At 42.0% G+C, this 25,867-nt stretch overlaps 1 protein-coding gene across 3 annotated transcripts in view; it reads right to left on the bottom strand.

Moving 5' to 3' along the window:
• ncapd3 (non-SMC condensin II complex, subunit D3) overlaps positions 1–25,867 on the bottom strand; it is a 58,981-nt gene that overhangs the window by 15,785 nt on the left and 17,329 nt on the right. For all 3 annotated transcript variants that reach the window (XR_003295818.2, XM_026309002.2, XM_026309003.2), the window contains exons 16-29: positions 19,781–20,001; positions 19,434–19,625; positions 19,246–19,343; positions 19,056–19,165; positions 18,397–18,504; positions 15,195–15,309; positions 11,997–12,092; positions 11,628–11,866; positions 10,376–10,455; positions 10,101–10,238; positions 8,649–8,782; positions 7,849–8,057; positions 4,922–5,032; positions 4,302–4,466 (exon numbers count right to left, since the gene is read on the bottom strand). Coding sequence is in view for 2 of the 3 variants with exons in the window: in XM_026309002.2 (XP_026164787.1) it covers positions 4,302–4,466; positions 4,922–5,032; positions 7,849–8,057; positions 8,649–8,782; positions 10,101–10,238; positions 10,376–10,455; positions 11,628–11,866; positions 11,997–12,092; positions 15,195–15,309; positions 18,397–18,504; positions 19,056–19,165; positions 19,246–19,343; positions 19,434–19,625; positions 19,781–20,001 (2,016 nt within the window). In the remaining variant the exon portion in view is untranslated. The remainder of the gene's footprint in view (positions 1–4,301; positions 4,467–4,921; positions 5,033–7,848; positions 8,058–8,648; positions 8,783–10,100; positions 10,239–10,375; positions 10,456–11,627; positions 11,867–11,996; positions 12,093–15,194; positions 15,310–18,396; positions 18,505–19,055; positions 19,166–19,245; positions 19,344–19,433; positions 19,626–19,780; positions 20,002–25,867) is intronic.

Below are 25,867 nucleotides of genomic sequence, written 5' to 3'. Positions count from 1 at the left end.
GCACCTTAGTGGTGATATTTATCTTGTGACAAAACATCTCGAGGATCTCTGTTGCCATGGTGTATATCAGCTTGTTGAGCTCAGTGATGGTCATATTGGGGATAATTCATAATATTGCATTCACATCTTGTAGTATACATTCAGAGGGTAACTTCACTTAGTCTTGGTAACTGGCTGCGGAGGTCCCAGGTGTTCAGCTTACTCATGATCTTCAATCTCAGCTTCTCTTGTGTTGAACTTGTGGGGGCTTGTTGTTATTGCGACCCAATCTCGAGCATATTATATATATATATATATATATATAATATAATATATATACAGTGGGTACGGAAAGTATTCAGACCCCTTTAAATTTTTCACTCTTTGTGTCATTGCAGCCATTTGCCAAAATCAAAAAAGTTCATTTTATTTCTCATTAATGTACACTCAGCACCCCATCTTGACAGAAAAAACCAGAAATGTAGAAATTTTTGCAAATTTATTAAAAAAGAAAAACTGAAATATCACATGGTCATAAGTATTCAGACCCTGTGCTCAGTATTGAGTAGAAGCACCCTTTTGAGCTAGTACAGCCATGAGTCTTCTTGGGAATGATGCCACAAGTTTTTCACACTTGGATTTGGGGATCCTCTGCCATTCTTCCTTGCAGATCCTCTCCAGTTCTGTCAGGTTGGATGGTGAACGTTGGTGGACAGCCATTTTCAGGTCTCTCCAGAGATGCTCAATTGGGTTTAGGTCAGGGCTTTGGCTGGGCCAGTCAAGAACGGTCACAGAGTTGTTCCGAAGCCACTCCTTTGTTATTTTAACTGTGTGCTTAGGGTCATTGTCCTGTTGAAAGGTAAACCTTCGGCCCAGTCTGAGGTCCTGAGCACTCTGGAAGAGGTTTTCTTCCAGGATATCTCTGTACTTGGCCACATTCATCTTTCCTTCAATTGCAACCAGTCGTCCTGTCCCTGCAGCTGAAAAACACCCCCACAACATGATGCTCCCACCACCATGTTTCACTGTAGGGATTGTATTGGGCAGGTGATGAGCAGTGCCTGGTTTTCTCCACACATACCGCTTAGAATTAACGCCAAAAAGTTCAATCTTGGTCTCATCAGACCAGAGAAATTTATTTCTCATAGTCTGGGAGTCCTTCATGTGTTTTTTGGCAAACTCTATGCAGGCTTTCATGTGTCTTGCACTGAGGAGAGGCTTCCGTCGGGCCACTCTGCCATAAAGCCCCGACTGGTGGAGGGCTGCAGTGATAGTTGACTTTGTGGAACTTTCTCCCATCTCCCTACTGCATCTCTGGAGCTCAGCCACAGTGATCTTTGGGTTCTTCTTTACGTCTCTCACCAAGGCTCTTCTCCCACGACTGCTCAGTTTGGCTGGACGGCCAGGTCTAGGAAGAGTTCTGGTCGTCCCAAACTTTTTCCATTTGTGGATTATGGAGGCCACTGTGCTCTTAGGAACCTTGAGTGCTGCAGAAATTCTTTTGTAACCTTGGCCAGATCTGTGCCTTGCCACAATTCTGTCTCTGAGCTCCTTGGGCAGTTCCTTCGACCTCATGATTCTCATTTGCTCTGACATGCACTGTGAGCTGTAAGGTCTTATATAGACAGGTGTGTGCCTTTCCTAATCAAGTCCAATCAGTTTAATTAAACACAGCTGGACTCCAATGAAGGAGCAGAACCATCTCAAGGAGGATCAGAAGAAATGGACAGCATGTGAGTTAAATATGAGTGTCACTGCAAAGGGTCTGAATACTTATGACCATGTGATATTTCAGTTTTTCTTTTTTAATAAATTTGCAAAAATTTCTACATTTCTGTTTTTTTCTGTCAAGATGGGGTGCTGAGTGTACATTAATGAGAAATAAAATGAACTTTTTTGATTTTGGCAAATGGCTACAATGACACAAAGAGTGAAAACTTTAAAGGGGTCTGAATACTTTCCGTACCCACTGTATATATATATATATATTATATTAAACAACAAACACTAGGTAATGACCATATATATATATTATATTAAGATTGCCACCCTTCACTGAAACTGAGGTTCTAAGACCTGCCTACCTCCAATATGAGAGACATGAGAAAGAGTCACGCTGGCTCAGACGTCTCCTGGATCACCAACACCTGCATCAGTTGTTGGGGAACCAGTATAATCGTATGAGGAGTGGGCTACTGGAACAACATTGAGACATTCCTGGACAAGAGCTAAGAACAGGAAACTGTTGCAATGCCACTACACGAGTAGATAAGCAAGGTTACAGGCACTGGATGTGGGACATATGGAAACATTAAATCTGAAAATCTAACATCAAAACAACTAGTAACTCTGTAACAACATCTGCAAGAAGCACCTGCTGTCACAACTGGAAATTTGCGAGGTACAACACAGGCAAGAGGGAGCCTGGACAACAGGTCAAAGGGGGGTTGTCATCATAAACCTCACACTCTGAGATTGGGTACCAAGTCCCAGTGGTAACCTGCAAGCTCAACACAAGAGCAGCTGACCCGAGATTGAAGATCATGGCAAGAATGGATAATGAGAACCTCCAGTGCAGTCGCTTCCAAAAGTCTGCTAGAAGACAAGAATGCAGCACTACAAAACAAGCATATGGGTACCATCACTGACACCAACAAGCAGATATACACTACATCCTGCATCCTTGAGATGCTTGGCTTTCACATGAACAAGATGAACTAAAGCAGAAGCAGTATCCACCATTTAGAAAGGTTGAAAAACAAGATCAAGGAAGCACGAAGAGAAGTTAACAAGCAATTGGAACTCCAAGTCCTCCATCTTCTGTCTTGCCAGTTACCTCAGCATCTGTCTGTATGAACCAGGATGAAGTTAGACACATGAACATACACTATATTGCTCATCTGCCTTTAGACGCCTTTAGGCCTGGCTCACATTCTTCACTCTAATTCATCCCAAAGGTGTTCTATCGGGTTGAGGTCAGGACTCTGTGCAGGCCAGTCAAGTTCTTCCACACCAAACTCGCTCATCCATGTCTTTATGCACCTTGCTTTGTGCACTGGTGTGCAGTCATGTTGAAACAGGAAGGGACCATCCCCAAGCTGTTCCCACAAAGTTGGGAGCATCGAATTGTCCAAAATCTCTTGGTATGCTGAAGCATTCAGAATTCCTTTCATTGAGAATAAGGGGCCAAGCCCAGCTCTTGAAAAACAACCCCACACCATAATCCCCCCCTCCACCAAACTTCACAGTTGGCACAATGCAGTCAGACAAGTACCGTTCTCCTGGCAACCTCCAAACCCAGACTCATCCATCAGATTGCCAGATGGAGAAGCGTGATTCATCACTCCAGAGAACGCGTCTCCACTGCTCTAGAGTCCAGTGGCGGCATGCTTTACACTACTGCATCCGACACTTTGCATTGCACTTGGTGATGTATGGCAGCTGCTCAGCCTTGGTAACCCATTCCACAAAGCTCTCTACACACTGCCCTTGAGCTAATCTGAAGGCCATGTGAAGTTTGGAGGTCTGTAGCGATTGACTCTGCAGAAAGTTGGTGATCTCTGCGCACTATGCGCCTCAACATCCGCTGAGCCCGCTCTGTCATTTTATGTGGCCTCCCACTTCGTGGCTGAGTTGCTGTCATTCCCAATCGCTTCCACTTTGTTATAATACCACTGACAGTTGACTAGAATATTAAGGAGAGGAAATTTCACGACTGGACTTTCTCATGGTACCCTATCATCCCAATAGAGCAATTTTCTTTCAGAGTGCAGATCTGCTTACAATTCCTAGTTTCCAAAAATAGAAGGGGCGGCAGAACTTTTAACTATCAAGCTCCCCTCCTGTGGAACCAGCACCCAGTCTTTGCTCATTACCTAGTGTTTGTTGTTTATTGTTGCTGTTCTTTTATCTGTTCTCTATTCAATCACCCAAACCGGTCAAGGCAGATTGCTGTCCAAACGGTTCTGCTGGAGGTTTCTTCTGTTAAAAGAGTTCCTCTCCACTGTCGTCAAGTGCTTAATCATAAGCTTCATCTATGTAAAGTGCCTTGAGATAATTGTATTGTGATTTGGTATATGTATTATAACCCAATGGTGTGATGCAGGCATAGTCTCACATAAGTGGATGTACAGTCTGCATTAATAGCAAGGTAAAAAATGTGAACATTTGCTGTTACCATCAAGAATATTTATATGTAAATAGACTTTGCATACATATCTTTATGTCACATTCAATGTCTTTCAGAGAAATTGGGTTTTTCTGTTTTAAAGGTACAGTAGAAGGGTACCAACACTTAGTCACATTATAGACTGTATCCTGACCTGTGCAGTGGTAGTCTTTGCATCTCCTTTCAGGGTGCAGTTGTGCATCTGTTCCTTCATGGCCTCCTTCTCAGTCATCTTCAGAGCAAATTCCACTTCAGCTGCCAGGTGCTTGTCTTCTGAGAAAAACTCCTTAACCTCATTACGATAGTCCTGCATTGTCACCTGATCAGAATAATGACAATGTCATGCATGGAGAAGTGTCACAAGGGAAAAGAAAGACTTTCCCTCCGTTTTAGTGGCTGCACTTTCCCTGCATCAACATTCATTGTTGAAAAAGCAATATCAGGGCCACACAAAATACAAGCATGATTAGGTTTAAGGCTTTAAAAGTATAGTGTTGTTAAAAGCTGTGCTAGTATCTACTTTTGTATCAGGGTTAGTGTACACAGTTTGGAGTTAAAGTAGTAGGGTTGGGGTTACAGTCTAGCACTGAGGTGGAATCAGAGGGCCTGTTTATAAAGAAATGCATGAGTATAGATGGCATGATGCATTGCAATTTGTTGTACATGAGTAAGACTCAACATTTTAACGCACTATGAGTACAGCAGTCCTAATGCTGCCTGATATATGCTGATAATACATTCTGCACACCAATTCATTAAGTAATATGCAGAAACCTGAAGGTAGGCCATGAGATCTCTGAGGACAGGGGAGTGTTTCTGCTCAAGCAGGCTCTTCAAACTAATGATGAGAGGAACTGTGTTCTCTATGAAAGTCTTCTTCTGGACCTGTGGATCAAAGCAGAAAGCTGAGATGAGCTCACCTGAAAGCGCCACAAAATTGTATAACCCTAATAGCTGCCAAGTTCTAATAGGAAGTCAGCTGTACATCCAACATAGCACCTGCACTGACTCACCTGCAGTGCTGATCCACATAAATAATAAAGTAGTTAGTAAAGCATGTCATTACTTTTTTCAGTATTGTGGATTACAGATTAAAGGTAAGTAATGAACATCTCCAATTTGACTGACCTTGACTGCCTGGGCCTGAACAGGATGTTAATATAGCACAAGTGCTTTAGAGGAGAAATGTGACTTCAGGTAATTTCCATCCATCCATTACCAATACCCGTTTATTCTTTACCAGGGTCACAGGGATCTGCTGGAGCCTATCCCAGCTCTCTTTGGGTGAAAGGCAGGGGTACACCCTGGACAGGTCATCAGTCCATCACAGGGCCACACAAAGACAAACAACCACACACTCACACTTACTCCTATGGGCTATTTAGAGTCACCAATCAAGCTAACATGCATGTTTAGGGATATACCCGGAGTAAACTCATGCGAGGACAGGGAGAACATGCAAACTCCACACAGAAAGGTCCATTCTTGCTGTGAGGCAACAGTGCTAACCACTAATCCACCATGCTGCCCTTCAGGTAATTTCAATTTACTTTATTCGATTAGCTGGTTTGCTAGATTTAATAACACACAGTTGTGTACAGTCACTGAGGTGAGGTGAAGATAGGTGCCTAGCGTCTGCTCATTGATCACCTAAATTGTAATCAAAAATTATTTAATTAAACCTAATAAAAAAAAAAAACTAAATAAATAAAAAAGACTGAACGAGTTTTTTCTCATTTCGCATTGTCTGACCATTCCTTAATATTTTCCAACTATCCCTGTCCCTTCCTCTTTCTGATTAGTTGAACAACCCTGAACCAGGTAATGAGCAGTGTGTAGGGCAGAGATAGCTGGAAAAGGGGAATAGTAGAGCTCAAGGGCACTGGTTGGTGACCCTTAATTTACTTAATACCTTATGGGGACACAGTGGAGGGCAACCACTTTAACTTTGCTTACACACAAATTAGTTTTTTGTGTTGATGGTGCTGCTGCCTCATGGCTTAAAACGCTCGAAACTGTTGTGTCTCTTAAAGTAGTGAAACAGGATAAGTTATATTCTCAGTACAAATAAATTCACACCTTAAAGTAGACATTTTGACAGCTGAAAAATAAGTACTGTTCCACTAATTTATACGAATTTTACTATAATATAGTAAATAGATTTTAATAAAAAATGTGGGAATATGAAAAAAAAAAAAAAAAACACTTTCCACAACAGCATGTAACATTTTTACTATTAAGAGAGGAAAACAAGAACAACCCCAGGTTTCCTGTATGACCTAAAAGTGACCTAAAGGTCATGGCTCTGGTGAGTCTAATATTCCTTTGGCTATTAAGTGATAACTATGAGCTTCTTTAATATTTAACAAAAAAAAAAAAAAAAAAAAATGCTGTGCGTACACAAATTCAAGACACAAACCTAAAAGAACTACACCATTCATTTAACCTGCTAAGCTTAGCATGCTAAGTGTGTTAACTCACTGGAGATTCAGTGGCTCAAAACAAAAAACCCAGAATAATGAACACTGAATAAATAAGTTTCAAAATTCAATTTGTACTTCACAACTCATACAGCATGTCACCATTTTTGCTTTCTATTCCTCTCTCTTCCCTTATTTCCAATTACTTATTCCAGTCAATGTGATAAAATATGATCAGTAGTGTTAATTGCAGCACTCAGATCTAATAGGACAATTATAGAAACAATAAATTATATGAGATCATTGTTGACTTTTACCAGTGTTGTTTCTGTACTATAATTTAGTCTAAGCCATACATACATAACTTTACAAATACAGCCATACAGCTTTTCCATGGCTTTCAGAAATAAAGGGGACACTGGATATTTGCTATAATTAGCTAAAGCAGCTAGATCAAGAGTAGGCTTGTGAGTAGAGGTTTGATTACAGCAATCTTAAAAGTCTGTAGTACATAGTGTTACTAAAAATATATTAATATGGTCTATTATAAGTACATTTGTTGATTAAGGGTAAAGCATCTTTGAACACCATGGTCAGGATGTATAGAACACCATAGTCACCATAGTCCAACCTGTAAAGATACTGTTCATTTCTCTCTTCCCTCTCCAGTAAAGCCAACTGATCATGACAGATGATCAACCTGATCTTGGCTCTGTTTGAAGTTTTTTCTTTTAAAGTGAGTTTTTCACCACCTTCTGTTGCCTAGTGCTTACTCTAGAGTGATTTGTTGGGTTTTTCTCTATATTACAGTTATTAAGGTTTAGGTCTATGTGAAATGCATTGAAATTATACACTTTTATTGTGATTGGGTATTCTATAAATAAACTGAATTAAATGTTTACTGCTTACAGGCAGTTTTCTCTTCAGCTAGAAATAATGTTTTCCCATTGGGTTGCTGAACATTTTACAGGCATCCTCTGAACAATTAGAGCAGTTTACTGTACAAGTCTGTGTCACATTACAAACTCTCAGTGACTCCGCTTTGTTTTCTACACACCCAGTTGCTGAAGAGCTCATAAACCCATCTATGTGTCATTTTCCACACAGAAAAGAAGATATGTGTTTGTAACAATGATTTACAGTCAAAGGTACCTTTGACTTTTGATAGGGTAATCCAGGAAACCAAAATTCAAAAACAAATAAACAAAAATAAACATTATTGTTAAGTAAAATTATGTATTTTTTCAACACTTCTCAGGTAATATTGGCTGCATTGCTCACCTGTGACACCACCTTTTTCTGTGCGGCCTGCAAGACAGCCTTAGCCATAGTATGCATGTTCTCCTCCTCTGGCTCCTCTCCTGCAGCCCCTCCTGCTGGAGTGCATGTCACTTGCAACTTCATCTCCTTCAGACTCAAGATATTGAAGGTCTCTGACAAAATTTCAGCACCATCTGCATCCAGAGGTAATTCCTCATCTGCAAAGCATGCTGGGATAGGAAAGGCAAGCTTTTTCAAAGGGTTTTTTTTTTTTTTTTTAATACCAACACTGCACTAAACCTAAATTGTTACTTGTTAAAAGTCCTGAATTTACAGAGAGATATTTTAAGAAAGATATTAAGCATTCAGAAGACACCCTTTTCATCACCAAGGATACAAAAACATATGGATCAGACTTCTTTGGTTCTATGAGTGTTTTTTTTTAGCTTTGGTTGGTGTTTTAGTTCACTGTTTTATCTTCTTGATTTATTTATATTTCTGTACTATTGTTTACAATATGTTTTACGTAACTGTGTGAATAGTGCTATAAAATCAAAAGGTTGATTGATTGGTTTAACTTTCCGATCTGTACAGTATTTTCTCGACCATTACCACATTTTGCTCCTGTCCTCCCAAAAAGAAAGGCATAAACCAGATAGCATGCACATCCTATAAGCATTTTACTGTCCTGCTCCATGACTCTTATTCTATCATATCCCCTTTTCAAGGTGTGCTTATCCAGACGGAGCAGAGTAGAATATAAAGGCGGAGAAATAATTTATTAATTAATAATTTGTTAGTGCCCCTCCCCCAATGCTCACCTAAGACAGTCTGATTTATCTTGTGGGTGAGGATAATGCGCTGGGCATCTGTGATGTATTTCAACAGGAAGCGGTAGATCAGAAAACGCTTCTCACTGTGTTGAGCTCCTTTGAGAGAGAACTGAACCTTTTCTCTGCATAGATTGAACAAAACATATACAACAGAAATGGAAAAAAAAAAAAAAAAAAAAAAAAAAGCATCATTGAATTGACAAATTATACCCCCACAGCTATGCTGTTATTTTTGTGCCTCTATCCTGAGCAAGCAATGGGAGATTTTGAGCATGGAAAGATATATTTTGCAAGCACAAATTATATTTCGAAAAACTATATCCAATCGAAAAATTATTCAGCTTGAGTGAGAACCACATTAGGTTATCAAATTTGATGTATGCCAACGGGTGTTGGAATAAAATAATCAGTTGCCTAGTTTGTAAACTACCTTGACAGTAGTTTAGCTATCGTAGCTGCTTTTTGACGTAACTTTACATTAGCCAGCATTAGCAAAGTACCAACATAGCTAACCGCTAGTTTGCAAGCTAATGTACAAACAAATGTAAACAAACAGACTGTAGTTACTGGCCCCACCAACCTGCAGTGTCTATTTGTTGTTTATTGTTGCTGTTCTTTTCTCTCTCCTCTATCCACTCACCCCAGCTGGTCGAGGCAGATGGCCACCCAAACTGAGCCTGGTTCTGCTGGAGGTTTTTTCTTCCGTTAAAGGGAGTGTTTCCTCTCCACTGTCACCAAGTGCTTGCTCATAAGGGAATTGTTGGGTTTTTTACTTTTTTTTGGATTGTGATTTGGTGCTATATAAATAAATTGAATTGAAATTGAATAAAATGGCATAAAGGTTCATAAAATACGATATACAGGGTGTCCATAAAGTCTCTTAACAATTAAAAAAAAAGTTATTACAAAAGCAAATGAACAGACAAATATGTGGAAATTATTATAAAATGAGTAGATATTGAAGTTTTTTTTTTTTGCCTCATTTAATACACCTCTATATGGGCACCATTAGTTGCACGAAGCACATCAACACAGTACTCGATTTCTTGCCATGTTCATTGTAGCATAGCCTACAGGTGGCAACGGCATCAGTGATCTTTTGCTTTAGATCAGTGAAGTCCTGTATCTTTGTTTGATACACGATATCTTTAACATAACCCCATAGAAAGAAGTCCAGGGGAGTGACGTCTGATTTTCTGATTCCACAGAGGAAAACTGAGCAAGAGCAGTTATTGCACATTCATATGGATATTTGTATGTTTGCCTTTATCTATTGAGCACAGAGTATATTTTTGCTCTCTCAAACCAAATTATTTTTTGCTCGAATTTCTTTTCAAAATATGATTTATGTGCTTGCAAAATAGATTTTTCCATGCTCAAAATCTCCCATTGCTCACTGAGGATAGAGGCACAAAAATAATGTCATACACAGCTTCCTACCTCTCACTTTGAGGGAACTTGTTATATGACTTGTGTTTGCTGTAGGAATTGAAGTGGAAGATACACTCGATGAAATGCTGACTGAACATTTCTGGGTTCTTTTTCAACAGCAAGTGGAGGAGGCAGTATTCACACAGACTGGGACAGAAAACACAAAACACTTATGATTGATTTTATAGTGGATTCTCTTTATGTTATATTAAGTCATATTAAAATTTACTAGATTTTAAAATTATTTATTCATAATTTTTCTGTCTGTTTACAGTATAATTTACCTGGCAATGGCAGGATCTGGGTCAACCAAAGCCACCACGAAGCGAAAGAAGAGAGAACCCTTCCATTTCACAAATTCTTCCTGGGAATAAGAACAAAGGCAAGAAGAGATAAGCTGATATACAGAACAGAGAAATTTGTTTTCTCGAAGTGGCAAGAACAAGAACAAAGTTAGTGCTCACCAGGACATTTCATATTCCACGAGAAACTCAAGTACAGTCCTCCCACTGCAACACACGTCTCACACACACCAAGCATTGTAGGAATCTGACAGAAACTCCAATACAGCAGATAAGATATCGGATAGCGCCATCTTTTATGACACACGCTTTCCTCCATACACAATGTTCGGGCTACCACTTTCCACGAATTATTAGACATTTGTGTGTCTTTATATGTCTTACAAGATGTGTTATAAAGATTTTCATACTTCACCACCTCTGCCTCCTCAAAACTATCCATTGCTATGACAACTGCTAGCAGAAAAAGTGGGAATGACAACATTTTCACTTTCTTTCTGACCCAGTCACACTATAGCCATCGGACACGACATAAGAAAAAAAATTCTACCTAAATGATGTGTCAAGAACAAGCTGCGAGAACTCCCAATATGCATACAGACTATAGACCTAAAAAAGAAAAAAAAGACACGCTGCTAAAAGATTACCAGAGGAGTTTACCAGCATAAAAAAAGAATCCCAGACTGGTGTAGATAATTTTGTTAATTCAAACAAATTTAAGAGATTAAAATGTAACAACCTTTTTGTCACCTGATTTGGTGATTTAGACAACTAAAAGCTTTTAATGACCAGTCAGATATTTCTCAAGCCATTGCTTTCATTCTTAGTTAAACTGTTTAAAGAAGAGAGAGAAACAAGGCCATTATAGCACAAACCAACAGACTGAGGAACAGCTTCTTCTCCAGAGGTGAAGCCTCCATCATCCCAACCAGCAATTGTTTCTGTAATAGCTGTTTTGTCAAGCCTGATTTATATATGCTACTTTCCTGAAATCTGCAAGCAAAATTGCTTTGTACACAATGACAAAGTCTTACGTTATCTCTTGATTTTAAAAATGCAAACATATTATATGATACTGAAAGTTGTTTTAAATGATGGTGTTGAAGTTTAAGCCAATATTTATCTAATTAGTGCTAATTTCAGGACACAAAATCAAAGTTACTTTGAAAGTCATAGATACTTTGTTACGAGTTTATTTTTAGTGTGTAATTTAAAATTTGTAGAATAATCTTACCTGGAGAAGGTTGGTCAGCATGATGAGAGTCTGCTCCCTGATGACAGCTTCACTGTCTCGTAAACAGGCAGAGATGTTGGGGATGTAGTGATCCACGATGTTGGTATATCGCACACACAGATCACACATAATCACCACCACATTGTTGCGCACAGCAACCTGTGTGCCAACTTCTAACTCCCTGGCAAAAACTGGCAGGTACTTCTGGACTAGATCCTCATGCTGCAGGCACAGTTTAGCTAAACCAGACAGATGCCAATAGAGAAGAGTTAGTTACGTTATTTTACTATATATCAGCAGGAATTCATGTCAGTTGAGACTATCCACCATCATGAACACTGCTTCTTAGTCAGTGAAAATAAACTTTACCTAGAGTGATGACTCCATGGGCTCTGACTCTAGCAGGAAGCGAGAGTGCGCTGAACTGGAGGGGAGGCAGCAAAGCTGGAAGCTGCTCCGGGCACTCTGTCAACAATCAATAAGTCAGCCATTACCAAAGAAAAGACTGAATCTTGTTCTCTGTTACAAATGTAAAAAAAAAACCAAAAAAAAAAACCCTAAGCAACATACATTTTAGTAACAGGTTCTTATTGAAGAAAGTGTCTCATTTTCTACATAAATATTAAATATCAGCAGCTGCTCAAAAAGAGAGATTAAATTGAATCTTGACTTTTTATATAAATTTTGTATGGCTTTTAGTGAAATTACATTAGGAAACAAAACAATCACAATAGCATGTGCAAATTGGGAATATTCTGTCTCAAAATGGGGCTGAAAAAGGGAGGAGGAGATGTAAGGACGAAGAATGCAGATTGCTGGTGGCAGATGGCCAGAAGTACTCGTAACTATTCGTTAATATCAAGATGTCCCTGTACCTCCCTAAAAAGCATGACATTGATCTACTGCAGTGGAAGTTTTGACAGGAACAAGCCAGAGAAATCATATTTACTTTATAGTGGCTCATCGTTTTTGGGTCCCCATAAAATTTAGAATAGAATTTAAAACCTGCTGTTGGAGGTTTCTTCCATTAAAGAGTTTTTTGTTTTTTTCCCCCACTATCATCTACTGAAGATGCCTTGAAATATTCCAATTTTTACAATGCATGTTTGATTTCATTATTGTTTCTTAGGACAGCAAGACAAAACAATTTTAATGTACCAGTCATCTGACATTTGATTCCTGAAAATATCCACATTTGGGTTTATTTGTAGCATTGCAAACTAATCATTCTTGCTGTGAGTTTTTCAAAGTACCTCGCTAGAATCTCTGACCAGATTGTCTGGAGACATTGACAGTGCATTTTTTTTTTTTTGGCTGCATGCTTCAAACCCTCCAATCCAATATGTCCCAAAGACTTTTCATGCCATTGAGGTTGGGTGCCTAAGAAGGGAACATGATGATTGATAGCACACCATCCTTCTCTTTCTTTTCCAAGTGATTTGTGCAAGATTCTTAGAGTCCTATTGATGTTGCATAGCTCCAAGCATTCCAGGATCCATGTGTGGGGTATTGGGTCATAGGCTTTTCTTCAATCCAGGTTGGTCTGTCTGGTCTTACAGTCTCGAGTGACTGCTTTATTTACCAGTAGTTGATTTTTTGCTCCTCTGGTGTTCTTACTCATTCCTTTCTGGGCCACACTCATGTATTGAGCCATGTGCTTACTCATCTTAGCCACTATGATGCCTGACAGGAACTTTCAAGTTGTGCACAGACAGGTTATCGGATAGTAGTTGAGATAGGACTGCTCCCTTTTGGGGGTCTTGCAGGATCAAGATTGTCTTGCCTTCAGTTAGCCATTCAGGGTGAGTCCCATCCATTAGCAGCTGCTTCATTTAAACTGCCAGGTGCTCATGGAGTGCAGTTAGCCAGTAGGTGTGGATCATGTCAGGCCCCGTTGTTGTCCAGTCCTTCAGACTTGAGACATGTTCTTGGATATCTACCATTGTGATGGTTACTGGGTCCTATTAAGGGAGGTTGCTGTGGTCTGCTCTCATGTCCACCAGCCACTGAGCATTGGTGTTTGGGTCTGCTCTCATGTTATTACCCACCACTGAGTGTACATTTTGGATGGTTCAGTGGAGAACACCCTGTTTATTCTCCATGCTTCTATTTCTCTAGTGTAGCTCTTTAGACATGTATCCGAGGCTGTGAGTCATTGCTTGGCAGTCTCCAGGGCCTCGGCTATGGGCAGCTTGCTGTACTTCTTACCCAACTCCTTCTTCATACCACCTCTTTGCAGTTCTGATACTTGGCTAACTTCTCCCCATGTTGCCCTTATTTTTGTCTACAGCCGCCTCCTCCATGCAGGATACTGCTCCTTGGTGGTAATGTTTATCTTGTGGCCAAACATCTCAAGGATCTCAAGGTTGCAGTGGTGTATATCAGCTTGTTGGTCTCAGTAATGGTCACAGTGGGGATTGTTAGTAATGCTGCATTCACATCTTCTAATAGACTTTCAGAGGGTACTTCACTTCACCTAGTCTTGGTAACCAGCTGCAGAGGTTCCAGGTGTCCAGCTTACTCATGATCTTCAATCTCAGGTCAGCAGCTCTTGTGTTGAGCTTGTGAGAGCTTGTTGTTATAGGGGCTTGGTACCCAATCTCGGGTGGGGATGACATAATTTCCCCCCGACCTCTCATCCTACCTCCCCCTTGCTGTAGCATTTGTGTTGTATCTCTTCAATCTCTAGTTGTGATAGCAGTTGCCATTTATGAATGTTGGAACACTGAGCTACAAGTCTATATGGTGGGTTTTGAAGTTTCCATAGGTCCCATATCCTCTTCATGTAACCCCTCTCCCTCTTTCTATATTCTCAGCACTCGTCCATGAGTGTCATATTCCAGTAGCTCATTTCTCATCAGGTTGCCCTGGTTCCCTAGCGCCTGATGCGGACTTGTTGACCTCGGTGACGCCCAAGCCACTATGACTACACTGTTTCTAATGCTCACTTGTAATGAGGTAGCGTTGAGTAGCATTAAGGCAGTAGTGCTAAGGACCTTGCCTAAAGGCCCACACTGGTGACACCCTGGTTGCACTCTCTCTTTTTTTTTTCATCCCTGGCCTGTCCTGCAATTTATACAGCAAACTGACTTATATGTGTATATTTACAGTAATTTTGTCGAGTAGTCACCAGCGTTAGATGACACTTGGCACTCTTGACTCAATTGAAGGTAACATTGAAATGCAAAAAAGTAAAAACATTTATGCTCACGCTAAACTCTAATTTCTAGTGTAACACAAGCGAAAATGTGACCAAAACAAAGCACTATACTGCAGACTTCAAATTGCAGGTAAAGTATGCAGCTCAAACAAAATTTGGCGTGAGGGTCGACATTCAGGCAACTGAGAGAAGAGGAGACGCTGTTTAATCTCCCCACCACAATATCGTGACACAATCCAAAGACATGCATTTTGGGGTTAAATTAATTGACAACTCTAAATTGCCTGTGAGCACGATTGCAAGTGCTTGTTTCTATGTGTCAACCCTGTCACAGAGGGTACCCCACCTCTCACCCAGTGGCTGTAGCTCTGAACCCTACCCTGCCCCCCCCCCCAACCTTTTCCTACCTGCCAGTTTGTCAGAATGTGTAGTGAGAATAGATTCCACCAGCAGGACTGTCCTTTTGCTAACCTTGGCAGGACAATAGAGTGAAGCTACACCAAGAGTGTGGAGGTGTTTTACCTGGAAGATAGAATATTTTCAGTCAGAAGTAGACCTATACATTTATAATGCCATTCTGGTATGTAAAACACCTTGGGTCTATGACTTATATGACTAATAACAAAGATGTATTTACAGTGTCATATTACTACTCTTAAACATAAATGGCATTTCTCTACCCAAAACAGCCTTTCAATTGTATAAATCTTAACACTCCTGGTTACTATTTCTGTGTGTTTAGGGAGAGTAAAATTAAGAAAACTAGCTAATCTAGCTATTTTTAACCTTTTCTATAATCATTTGTAACCTGGACCTCTGGTGATTTTCCAACCATGAAATGCTTATTTTAGTCTCACCTCTCACCATATTTTAACTAACACAATGCAGATTTTTTTGTTCTTTGCCAATGTAAAAACAGGCTGAAGAAGAGGTGTTTATTATGTACATGTTGAACACACTCACGCACAAAGAAAAAATGGCTGTGCTTGGAAATTGAGTGAATATGCAGATTTTATTTTGTTAGAAATGTTTACTTAGCAGGAACATTTTGTCAAGGGAACTGTTAATTTGGGCTTGATAGGGTCAAGTGGGGTCTAGGCCTAGTGGCACATCATGTGATTTGATCATGCCGGCGTGATGGTAGACTCCTAAGGGTTAATGAAGTAATGAAGCGATTTGGTCCTGGCAATGATTTTTCTTTGCTAAATTCAATCCAAGTGGCCTCAGTTCATATTAACCACATGCTGTTGTCCTCTTTCCCTCTTTAAATAGGCACAAGGCAGGGCTGTCCACTGTCTCCGGTTTTATTTGCTATCGTACCTCTAGCCATAATGCTTGTGCTCAAAGGAAGGTTTCAAAAATATCAAACAGTAGGCACTATTTATAAAGATGTGCTATATGTAGACAACTTCCTCTTTTACATCTCTGACCATGTAAACTCTATAGTTTTCAGTATTTGAGAACAGTTAGGCATTCATTCGGACTATGAACTTAATTACCAGAAAAGGTAATTCTTGTTCAATCAATTCAATAGCTAAACTGCTCCCACACAGTTCTTTTTGGCTTAAAGCTTGAGAAACTCACTTGTTTTAAGTTACAATTCTGACCTCAAGTGAATAATTGAAGGCATTATTTGCTTTAACATGACAGGAGAGTGGTGTAGAGTTCTTAATCATTCTAAGTTACTTTTGAGTTTTATACAAAGCTTATGGAAAAAAAGAAAAATTCTCTCCTTACCTCCTGTCCTCCCAAGTGTTTGATTCTACTGATTAAAAGGCAACACTTGTCAAATTAAAAGTCAGTGTCAACTAGATTTTTGTTATACATTTTGTAAATCCACCTGTATGATTCTGAAAAAGTTTTATACATCATGCAGTGCTAGTAAAAGGTGGTTCTATGAAAAGAAATGAACCTGACTGAGATAACGAATTAAAAGTGCTGTGACGGAAATGAGGAAGGTTGAGAAAACATTCTTAATATGCAAACAAAATGAGGATGACATTCAGCAGTTAAAACAAGAATTAGTTTGTGCTCTCTCTCTCTGTGCTATCTCTATACTTTCTGCAGGTGTCTCTGGTCCTGGAGCTGTATATTGCTGATGTAAAGTTACTGGCTCCATCAACCTGCACAGTGTTTATATCTTGTTTATTGTTACTGTTCTTTCTCTCTTCTCTATCGACTCATTCCACCCCAGTCAAGGTAGATGGCCGCCCAAACTGAGCCTGGTTCTGCTTGGGGTTTCTTCCGTTAAAGGGAGTTTTTCCTATCCACTGTTGCCAAGTGCTTGCTCATAAGGGATGTGTTTTGGTTTTTGTAAAGTTCCTTGAGATTACTGTATTATGATGACTTGGCGCTATACAAATAAATTTGAAAAGAAAAAAAAAAAAGAAAAGAAAAATAACAGCTCTCCTGACATTGTAAATCGATTCTCTGCTAGTAATCAAGTGCTGGAATGGGATGATATTTTTCTTTCTAAAAAACTAAGATTAGGAACATATTGGAACTCAGAGCAATAGGATTATATGTGTAATAAATATTTTAATTATTTAATTCACTCTTTTTTTTTTTTTTTTAAAAGGTTTCTCATTATCATCTCATCAAGAGTTGTATATGCCAAGTTATGTTGTTGATTAACAGCAGACACTAGCAACCACTCCAGGATAGAGTAGGCAGTTCAGTTATTTTTTTCCTGTCATGCTTCTCTCCGGGCCCTGTCCTAACTCCAGTAGGTCTTCTCCTTAGCACAACGAAGTTGCTTGGGTTTTACTGTGAGAACCAGGGTTATTGTATGTGCAAATAGACTTTGTGAACACACACGTCTTTAGAGAAGCATATGTATACAGTCACAACATTCCAATGTATATAGTCAAAGCAGCCCTGTAACTCTGATTTTGCCACCTCAGTCCATGTCTTCAGTTTTCACCACAGGCTTTGCAGGTTGAAGCCTGTAGGTTGTAATGATGTAATTATGCAGTGTAGCAGTGATGAATTATGTAGTATAGTGTTTTTGTCCCCGGTGGGACAACTAATATGTTGTCTGTATTTGGGGAGTTCATGGGTTAGGTTTGCGCTGTTAAAACTAAGATAATAAAATAGTCTGCGTGTTTCTGTTGTAACACCACACTAAAACAGGCATGAGCTAGGATGCACAGGTCAAGCCAGGTCTCAGTGAAACACAGAGCAGCAGAACATATGAAGCCAGTGTGAGTCCAGTTGGCAAGGATCATTTTCTCCTCTTTGTTGGCTAATGAGCCAGGTGGACACACACGAGCAGTGTTCAGGGCCCTAGCTGTCATAGGTTAAACATCCCAGATGTCTACAAGCTCCTCTTGTTAATGAGACCCAAAATGGATTGCAGAAAACCAAAAATAAATAATAAAAAAAAAAAAAATAAGCAAAACACTAGCAAATGCATAACTAAGCCTGCTATCTGTGGCACCATCCTTATTTATCACTGCCATAGACCTTCCTGGATCAGCTTAAGATATATCTAATCAGGCTGATTTTATCTAACAGCAGCTACAACTAACAACAGAAAACCTACTTTAACTGCCACAGTAAAGAAGGTACTGGGTTAAGATGGAGAACCATAAAAGGGTTAGTTCTCACCATCAGCTGCTCATTGAAGTTCTGGGGTCCCTTTTCACTCAGGATGGTGGAAGTTAAATAGGCCTCACAAAGTGACACCATCTCACCACAGTGCTGGTTCAGAAAAGCCTAAAGAAAGCAAATGAAAACCCACATAACATGAGGTAAAATAGTAGGATCTGGCAATGAGTCATGTTTTAATTAAATAATAATATAGGACAAATGTGTAAAATGATATTGTAAAAATATGGTTAGAACCTTGAGTTCTGAGGCTCTATGTTAGTAATAGCTTCTGGAAAATGTCTTATAGCTGAATCAGAAGCTAGCAGGCTCCTGATTACCTGCACTAACTTTAGACAGCAAGCACAACAAGCATGTGGGTGAAAAGATGGACAGAGTATGACAGAACACAGAGAGGGAAAGAGTAAGAGATGGAAAGTGATTTGCTTAGCAGCTTCACAATAGCACTAACATGTTCTGATCTTGTATTCCTCATCCTTTTTAAATGGACATCTTAGACTTAAGGCAAATTACAATACTGAAACAGCATTAATAAACAGGGATAACTCAGTTTGTGAATTATGTCGTTATTAAGAGATCTCTCCTTTGAAGTTTGGTGGGGGGTTGATTTTGATTAACATTTTGCTCCTTTCTCATTATGAAACTAAAAGGTCTTCCACCTGAGTCTGTCTGACATCATCACTGCGTCCAAGCTGATAGATAGTCTCCACAGCAGCACTGATCACTTCCAGAGACAAAGTAAAAGTCTTCAACAAAGACATCAGATCATCTGGAGAGACAAAGTTGACAAATTATGACAGTTCTAGTCTCATTCTGTGAAGTTTCTGATTTCATACTACAATCACTTACCAATTATCCTGTATTTGGTATCTTTGTTCAAATGTTCGGCAATATCCCCCATCACACACAGGATATGACAGCAGGTTGTCACACTTATCTCCTTTGAACTAAGTGCAAAAGTAAGTGAGGAACCTAAGATCCCCTAAAATAAATGATGATATCAAAGTGAATGTAAATAAATATTATTACCCTCTCACCTGACCATGCTGTCCCAGGCATTCAGGATCTTGGCATAGGGTAACCTGATGGAAGAGCTAACAACCTTGGAGAGAAGTAGCCAGGCCCCAGCTGCATGATCAGCCTCAGTGTGTGAAATCAGGTTTGTTATGAACAGTGGTGTGAACTTCTTTTGCTTGGACCACATAGTGACGGCTCTGCTGAAATAGTGGCTGGTGACCCAGGACAAAACCAAATCAGAAACAGGATTTTAAAAATATTATTTTAAGTCAACATTTAAATCGATTTTTTGTTTGCACCTCTCTGTTGCTAATTATTCTGTGAATTTTATGAATATGTGTATTTCACAAACTGTAGTTGAACCAACCTCAGGTTGTGGCAGTCATGACAGAGCAGGCCCAGCAGGTCCCATGTCAGCCTCTGACTTGAGTCCAGACAGCAGCTGTCAGAACACAGTTTGACTTGGCTGAGCAGAACCTGATCCAAAGCCTCTAACGCTTTGTCCTGCACTGAGCTTTCAGAGTCCACCACAGCAGGAACCACACCCTGTAGCCATGCCTTTTGCATCACCCTGCACTCTGGTTTAGCCTGATGGTCACAGGAAAGAACATATAACTTTTAAATTGTATATGGCAAAAATGTAGCGATCCTAAAGCAGCAAAATATAGTCACATTCCTGAGTGAGAAAGAAGTGATATCCTTTGACAATTTATGACTATGAAACTCTCTGTGACCCACTAAGATAAACAACCAGGGAGGGTACAAGTACTGCAATGTCAAGACTCCCCTTTTGACAAAGACCAGGGCAACGGCCCTCACAAAGAGAACCCCTCTAAACGAACAGACTCCCTCTGCTCACCTCCTGCCATAATTACCTTAAGACTATTCACTTTTCAGGCAAGACCTGAAACCTATACAATGACTTATGAACTGGGCTTCATATCTTGTCTTTATATTCCTGCTTTGATCGCTAAATATGTAAAGTGTGACCAGACCAAACCAGCATCGTCAACTACGGTGTGATATAGAAGTGGTGCTATTGTTTATTCCCGCTTGTAGTTAACCTCTATATAACTATGGAGTTTTATTGATTTTCATTTATGTTTTTGCTGACCGACTCTGATTAGTTATTTAGTTTGTCATGTGTTTAAACTTTGCTGGGTGGAAAAAGAATTTATGCTCCCACCTTAGGAAATAGTCTAACTTACAACATTAGTTGTAAGTTAGTTGTAAGTGAGTAATCCCTCAACTTTAATTAGTTGAGATTAGTGAGACTGCCCATCACAGTCAGGAGACTGAACCAAATATGGAGCACTTCCTGGACCAATCACAAGACACAAAAACACATTACACAGACAGACACACCAGAAAAGAACAAGAACCGAACCAGAACTGGAACTTAAAGCAGACTTGAGAATGAACACTTGGAAATAAATTCTGGGGAACTGAACACCCCGAAGAGAACATAAATGGACAAAGTTCCAGACAGATTCAAAGAAAGTTGAGGGATTTCCAGACTCTTTGTAACGTAGACTCTATTACTGGTGGCTGGTTCGGTGATTGGTGTAATCGCGGAAGATGCACCGGTTAGAATGCACATATGAACCCAGACAATGATGAACCAGTTAAACTTTGCAGGGGGTTTAATATTGAAGCGTAGGTGGGTGTGTGTGTTTGTGTGGTTCTGTAATAACAGAAACAACCAAATATTAGTTACAGCTCGTATGTACAACTGGTACAAATGAACATGAGGAGTAACCCGAACATAATTCCAATAATAACAAACAGGAAACGACACTCATAAACTAGCTAAACACATCGACTATCTCCCTCAGTTAGCTTAGCTGCTAATCATATACATACGCCAGAACGAAGGAATTATCAACACTCTATGGGCCTATACAAATCATCATCACACAGTAATCATTACTACAGCGGCAACCAACCCACCTGTCTTATGGACGCACACTAGCTACACACGCGGTAGGCACCGAACTTAACATCCCACTGCTATTCCCTTTGTAAAACTCCAGTTCCCTAAACTACTCAACAACCGGCCGCGCCCCTAGCGGCCGTTCCGGGCATTACAATCCTGCCTTCAGCACAGCCGCCCCCAAACTTGCCCTAGCAAGTTTGCAGAATAAAGTCATTATTGTCCATCTTGTTCTGGAAAAGCTGGGAGTTGGATTAGACGACTCACTGGTCGCACATATCTACGATCCTTCACCTTGACCTCTGCCGATCGAATCAAGCCATCCGCTCCCGGAAATACTCTGCTGATTTCCCCCACTGGCCATGATGCTCTGGGTAGTTGGGGATCCACTATCATCACCACCGTACCAAGCTGAATGGGCGATGTATCTGTCTGCCACTTGGACTGGGTCTGAAGAGTTGGCAAGTAGTGACGCAGGAACTGGGTCCAGAAGCGGTCGGCCAACACCTGACAGGTCTTCCAATGACGACGTCCGATGATCTCTGAGTCATGGTATATAACCTGGGGAAGTGAAGGGTCTAGCCGCCCCATCAGCAACAGATTAGGGGTAATAGGATCCAGATCGGCTAGGTCTGACGACACATACCCCAAGGGCTTAGAGTTAAGGATCCCCTCTATCTCCACTAGGATCGTGTACAGTACCTCTCCACTCACCATCTGGGAACCCAAGGCGGAGCTCAAAGCAGCCTTGATGGACCTGATTTCACGCTCCCAGACCCCTCCAAAATGGGGAGCACTTGGTGGGTTATATTGGAACTTAATCTGATGCTCGGCTAACTTGGCTTGTAAGGAAGGATGCAGGGTCTTAAAGGCTTCCTTCAGTTCTCGATCACCCCCACGGAAATTAGTGCCCTGGTCACAGAGCAACTCAGCCGGTTTCCCGCGACGGGAGATGAATCTTCTCAGAGCCATCAGGAATGAGTCGGTGTTGATACTGGCTAGCACCTCTATATGAACAGCTCGGGTTGTTAAACATTTAAAAAGCAGGCCCCAGCGTTTCTCATTTCTACGTCCAACCTTCACCTGCATCGGACCAAAGCAGTCCATCCCAGTTGAGAAAAAAACTGGATGGTGTAGTCTAAGGCGAGAAAGTGGCAGGTCTGCCATCTTTGGGTTGATCGGCCGAGCTCTCCACCTTCGACACTCAGGGCATGAATGTTGCTCTCGTCTTATGGCTTCCCGGCCTCGGAGAATCCAAAATCTTCTCCTCAGCTCCGCGAAAAGCCTCTCTGCCCCGGGGTGCTTCAAATCACTATCAGCCTCTCTGATGAGCAACCTCGTCACCGGATGCTTCGGATCCAAGACGACGGGATGAACATCGACTACCGAGTCTTGACAGCGTCTCAGTCGCCCACCCACTCTAATCAGCTGGAGGGACTTATCATATTCAGGTGCCAGGGTAATCAAACGACTCGATGAGGGAACAGGTTTCCCCCGATACCAAGCACTGGATCTCATCAGGGAAGCTGTCCCTCTGGGCAGATCTCAGGAGACTACGCTCTGCCTCTTTGTAGTCTTCTGCTGTCAAGGTCTCTCCCGACCCATCAGCCGCCCCGTGAAGGCACTTCGCACTCTCCTTCAGCAGCTCACTGTAGCTGCTGAACTGTTGTGCGTCTGGCAAGGGGTTGGCGGCTGCTGAGGACACCAAGCAGACCATGGGCTTGCGCTGCTCCTCTTCTACATCTTCATGTGAAGGGATTAAGCGCTCTGGCCATTGTTCTGGTGGAAGCAGCAGGAACGAAGGTCCTTGGGCCCACCAAGATTGGTCTGTGAGATCTTGCAGTCTTTTTCCTCGGGTGAGGTCGTCTGCCGGATTGTCCACTGTAGACACATAACGCCAAGCCTGGCTGTCTGTGAGTTCCTGGATTTCTGCAATTCTTGTACCCACGAAAACTTTATAATGGCAGGAATCAGACTGAATCCAGGTGAGGACGGTAGTGGAGTCCGTCCACATCACAGCTCTAGACATCGGCAGGGTGAGCTCTTTAGTCAATAGACTGGCTAGTTGCGCACCAGTTAGGGCTGCGCACAATTCCAATCGTGGTATGGAAAGTTGACGTTTAGGAGCCACTCTGGAGCGGGCAGTCAGAAAGGCAACCTCCACATGTTCCGCTGCATCTTCTGTGCGTAGGTATCCTACGCTACCGTAAGCTTGTTGTGATGCATCACAGAAGATGTGCAACTCTCGTCTGCTTTCAGGACTGTCCAGGGCTGGGCTAACGTAGCAGCGCCGTAGGCAGATGTGGTCAAGGTGCTGGAGTTCCCCTTCCCACGTATCCCAAGCAGACAGTAGATCACCAGGAAGGAGGGGGTCCTCCCATTCACGTCTCTTGGCCCATAATTGTTGGACGAGCACTTTAGCCCTAGTTGTGAACGGAATGAGGAACCCCAACGGGTCGTATTGACTAGCCAGAACCCTATAAATGCTCCTCATGGTGGGAGGGCTGCTCTCTAATGATTTCGATTTGTAGTGGAGTGTGTCAGAGTTGCACATCCAGCGCAACCCTAAAGCAGGCTCTTGAGGGTTCATATCAGTGTGATTCAGCCACTGTTCACTGCTTTCCGACCTCAGCTCCTTCGAAAGATGATCAAGGAGGTCTGGTGTGTTGCTAGCCCACTGTCGTAGCTCAAATCCTCCTTCCGACAACAGCTCTCTCAGCTGGTCCATGATGGCCCTAGCCTCCTCCGGAGTGGAGAAGCTTTGCAACCAATTGTCCACATAAAAATGCTTCTCAATGGAGTCGCAGATAGGATCCCCTTGCTGCCTGTGGTCTCGTACATGTCTCTGGAGGGCATAGATTGCAGAGCACGGAGAACACGTTGTCCCAAATGGAAGGACCTGCCATTCGTACACCTTGGGTTGGGCATTCTCTCGTCGGCTCCGCCAGAGGAACCGCAGCAACGGCCGGTCCTCGGGCAGTAGTCTCACCTGGTGAAACATCCCTTTTATGTCACTGCTGAGGGCAATGGAGTGTTCTCTAAACCGCAGCAGGACCCCAAGGAGGGAGGCACCCAGATTCGGGCCAGGCAGGAGCAGTTCGTAGAGGTTTTGGCCCTGATAGGTGAACGAGCAATTGAACACAACCCGATTCTTTCGGTTATGTGTCACCATGTGGTGGGGAATGAACCACGACTCATCTGAGGTTTTCACCTGCTCTTCTGTCACTTCGGTAGCATAACCTGCCACCACTAACTTCAGGATCTCCTCTTCGTAGGCCTTGGCCTTATCTTGGTCTCTGCGGAGGCGCCTCTCTGTACTACGTAGGTTCGGAAGCACTGCTTCTGGTGGTGATGAAAGTACAGGCATGTCATTCACACGCAGGAGTGGGGTGGCGTATCTGTGCACACCATCCACGTCTACCCTAGCCGTTTTCGCCTCCAAAAGATTCATCGCCTGTTCTTCCCTCCGGGATCTGGTGATAAACTTCTCACCTCTATATGGTAAGGTGTCGAGTTGCCAGAGCTTCTCCACCTGTTCACGGAGCTCAGCCACAGGAGAAGCGGTAGAGAGGAAAAGGCACTGTGGTGGTTGGCTACACCGTGGAAGAGATGGTATTGGTCCTTGTAGTGTCCAACCCAGCCTAGTCTTAACTGCAGCAGGGCCCCCAGGTGGGCCTAGGCGCACAGGTTGGATAGGGGTCACTAAGTGAGGACAGTCTGAGCCAATTAGCAGGAGTGGCCTGGTGGTTGAAAATGCCTCCAACGGCAGCTTCCTCAAATGTCGGTATCTCCGCTGAAGTGCGTTAACTGGGTAGGAATGTTCCGCTAAGCCCAGATCATCAGCTGTGAAGGCCTTCTCAATAACAAATGACTTGGCCGGCTGACCTGCAGGGGAGACTTTTATTGTCACCGAGGAGCCATGCATTGTCCTCAGGCCTTGTCTGATGGTACGCAGGGTCAAGCTCTCTGGAGTCCCTTGTAACTGCAGCTTCTGAGTGGCCTCCTGAAGTAGGATCGTCCTCTCAGATCCATCATCGAGTATGGCAAACGTCTCCAAAGTATGCTCACCATTCCTCAACAGCACCTTACTTATTTTTAGGAGAACTTGGTTGCAGCCAGCACGTCTATCCAGATAGAGCACATCTGTTGACGACCTACTCTCTGGCTCCGTCTCCTGCCCTTTCGCTGGTTTGGTGGCGACTGATCGTAAATTCACCTCATGCAATGCCTCGAGGTGCTTCCCCTTGCATATTCGACATTGTACTCTCAGCCGACACTGGGCAGCCTGGTGGTGCCTCCCACATCGCCAGCAGAGGTTGTTCGACTTAATCCATGTGGCCTTCTGCTCTTTCGTTAGGTGCTTGAAGTTGCCACACTGGTCTAGGAAGTGCAAGGTATTGCTACAGTAGGGGCAATAGGACTTAGGTTTGTCTTGAACTTCTGGGCCAGGGGGTATTCTGAGAGATGACCCTAGGGCATCATAGTCTTGGGTAGCCCCAAGTAGTACTGTAGTGGTCCTCC

The sequence above is a fragment of the Mastacembelus armatus genome, chromosome 15, assembly GCF_900324485.2.
Source record: "Mastacembelus armatus chromosome 15, fMasArm1.2, whole genome shotgun sequence".
Classification (NCBI taxonomy): Eukaryota; Metazoa; Chordata; class Actinopteri; order Synbranchiformes; family Mastacembelidae; genus Mastacembelus; species Mastacembelus armatus.
The sequence above is the reverse complement of the archived record's forward strand: the minus strand, read 5'-3'. Positions and strand labels throughout refer to the sequence as shown.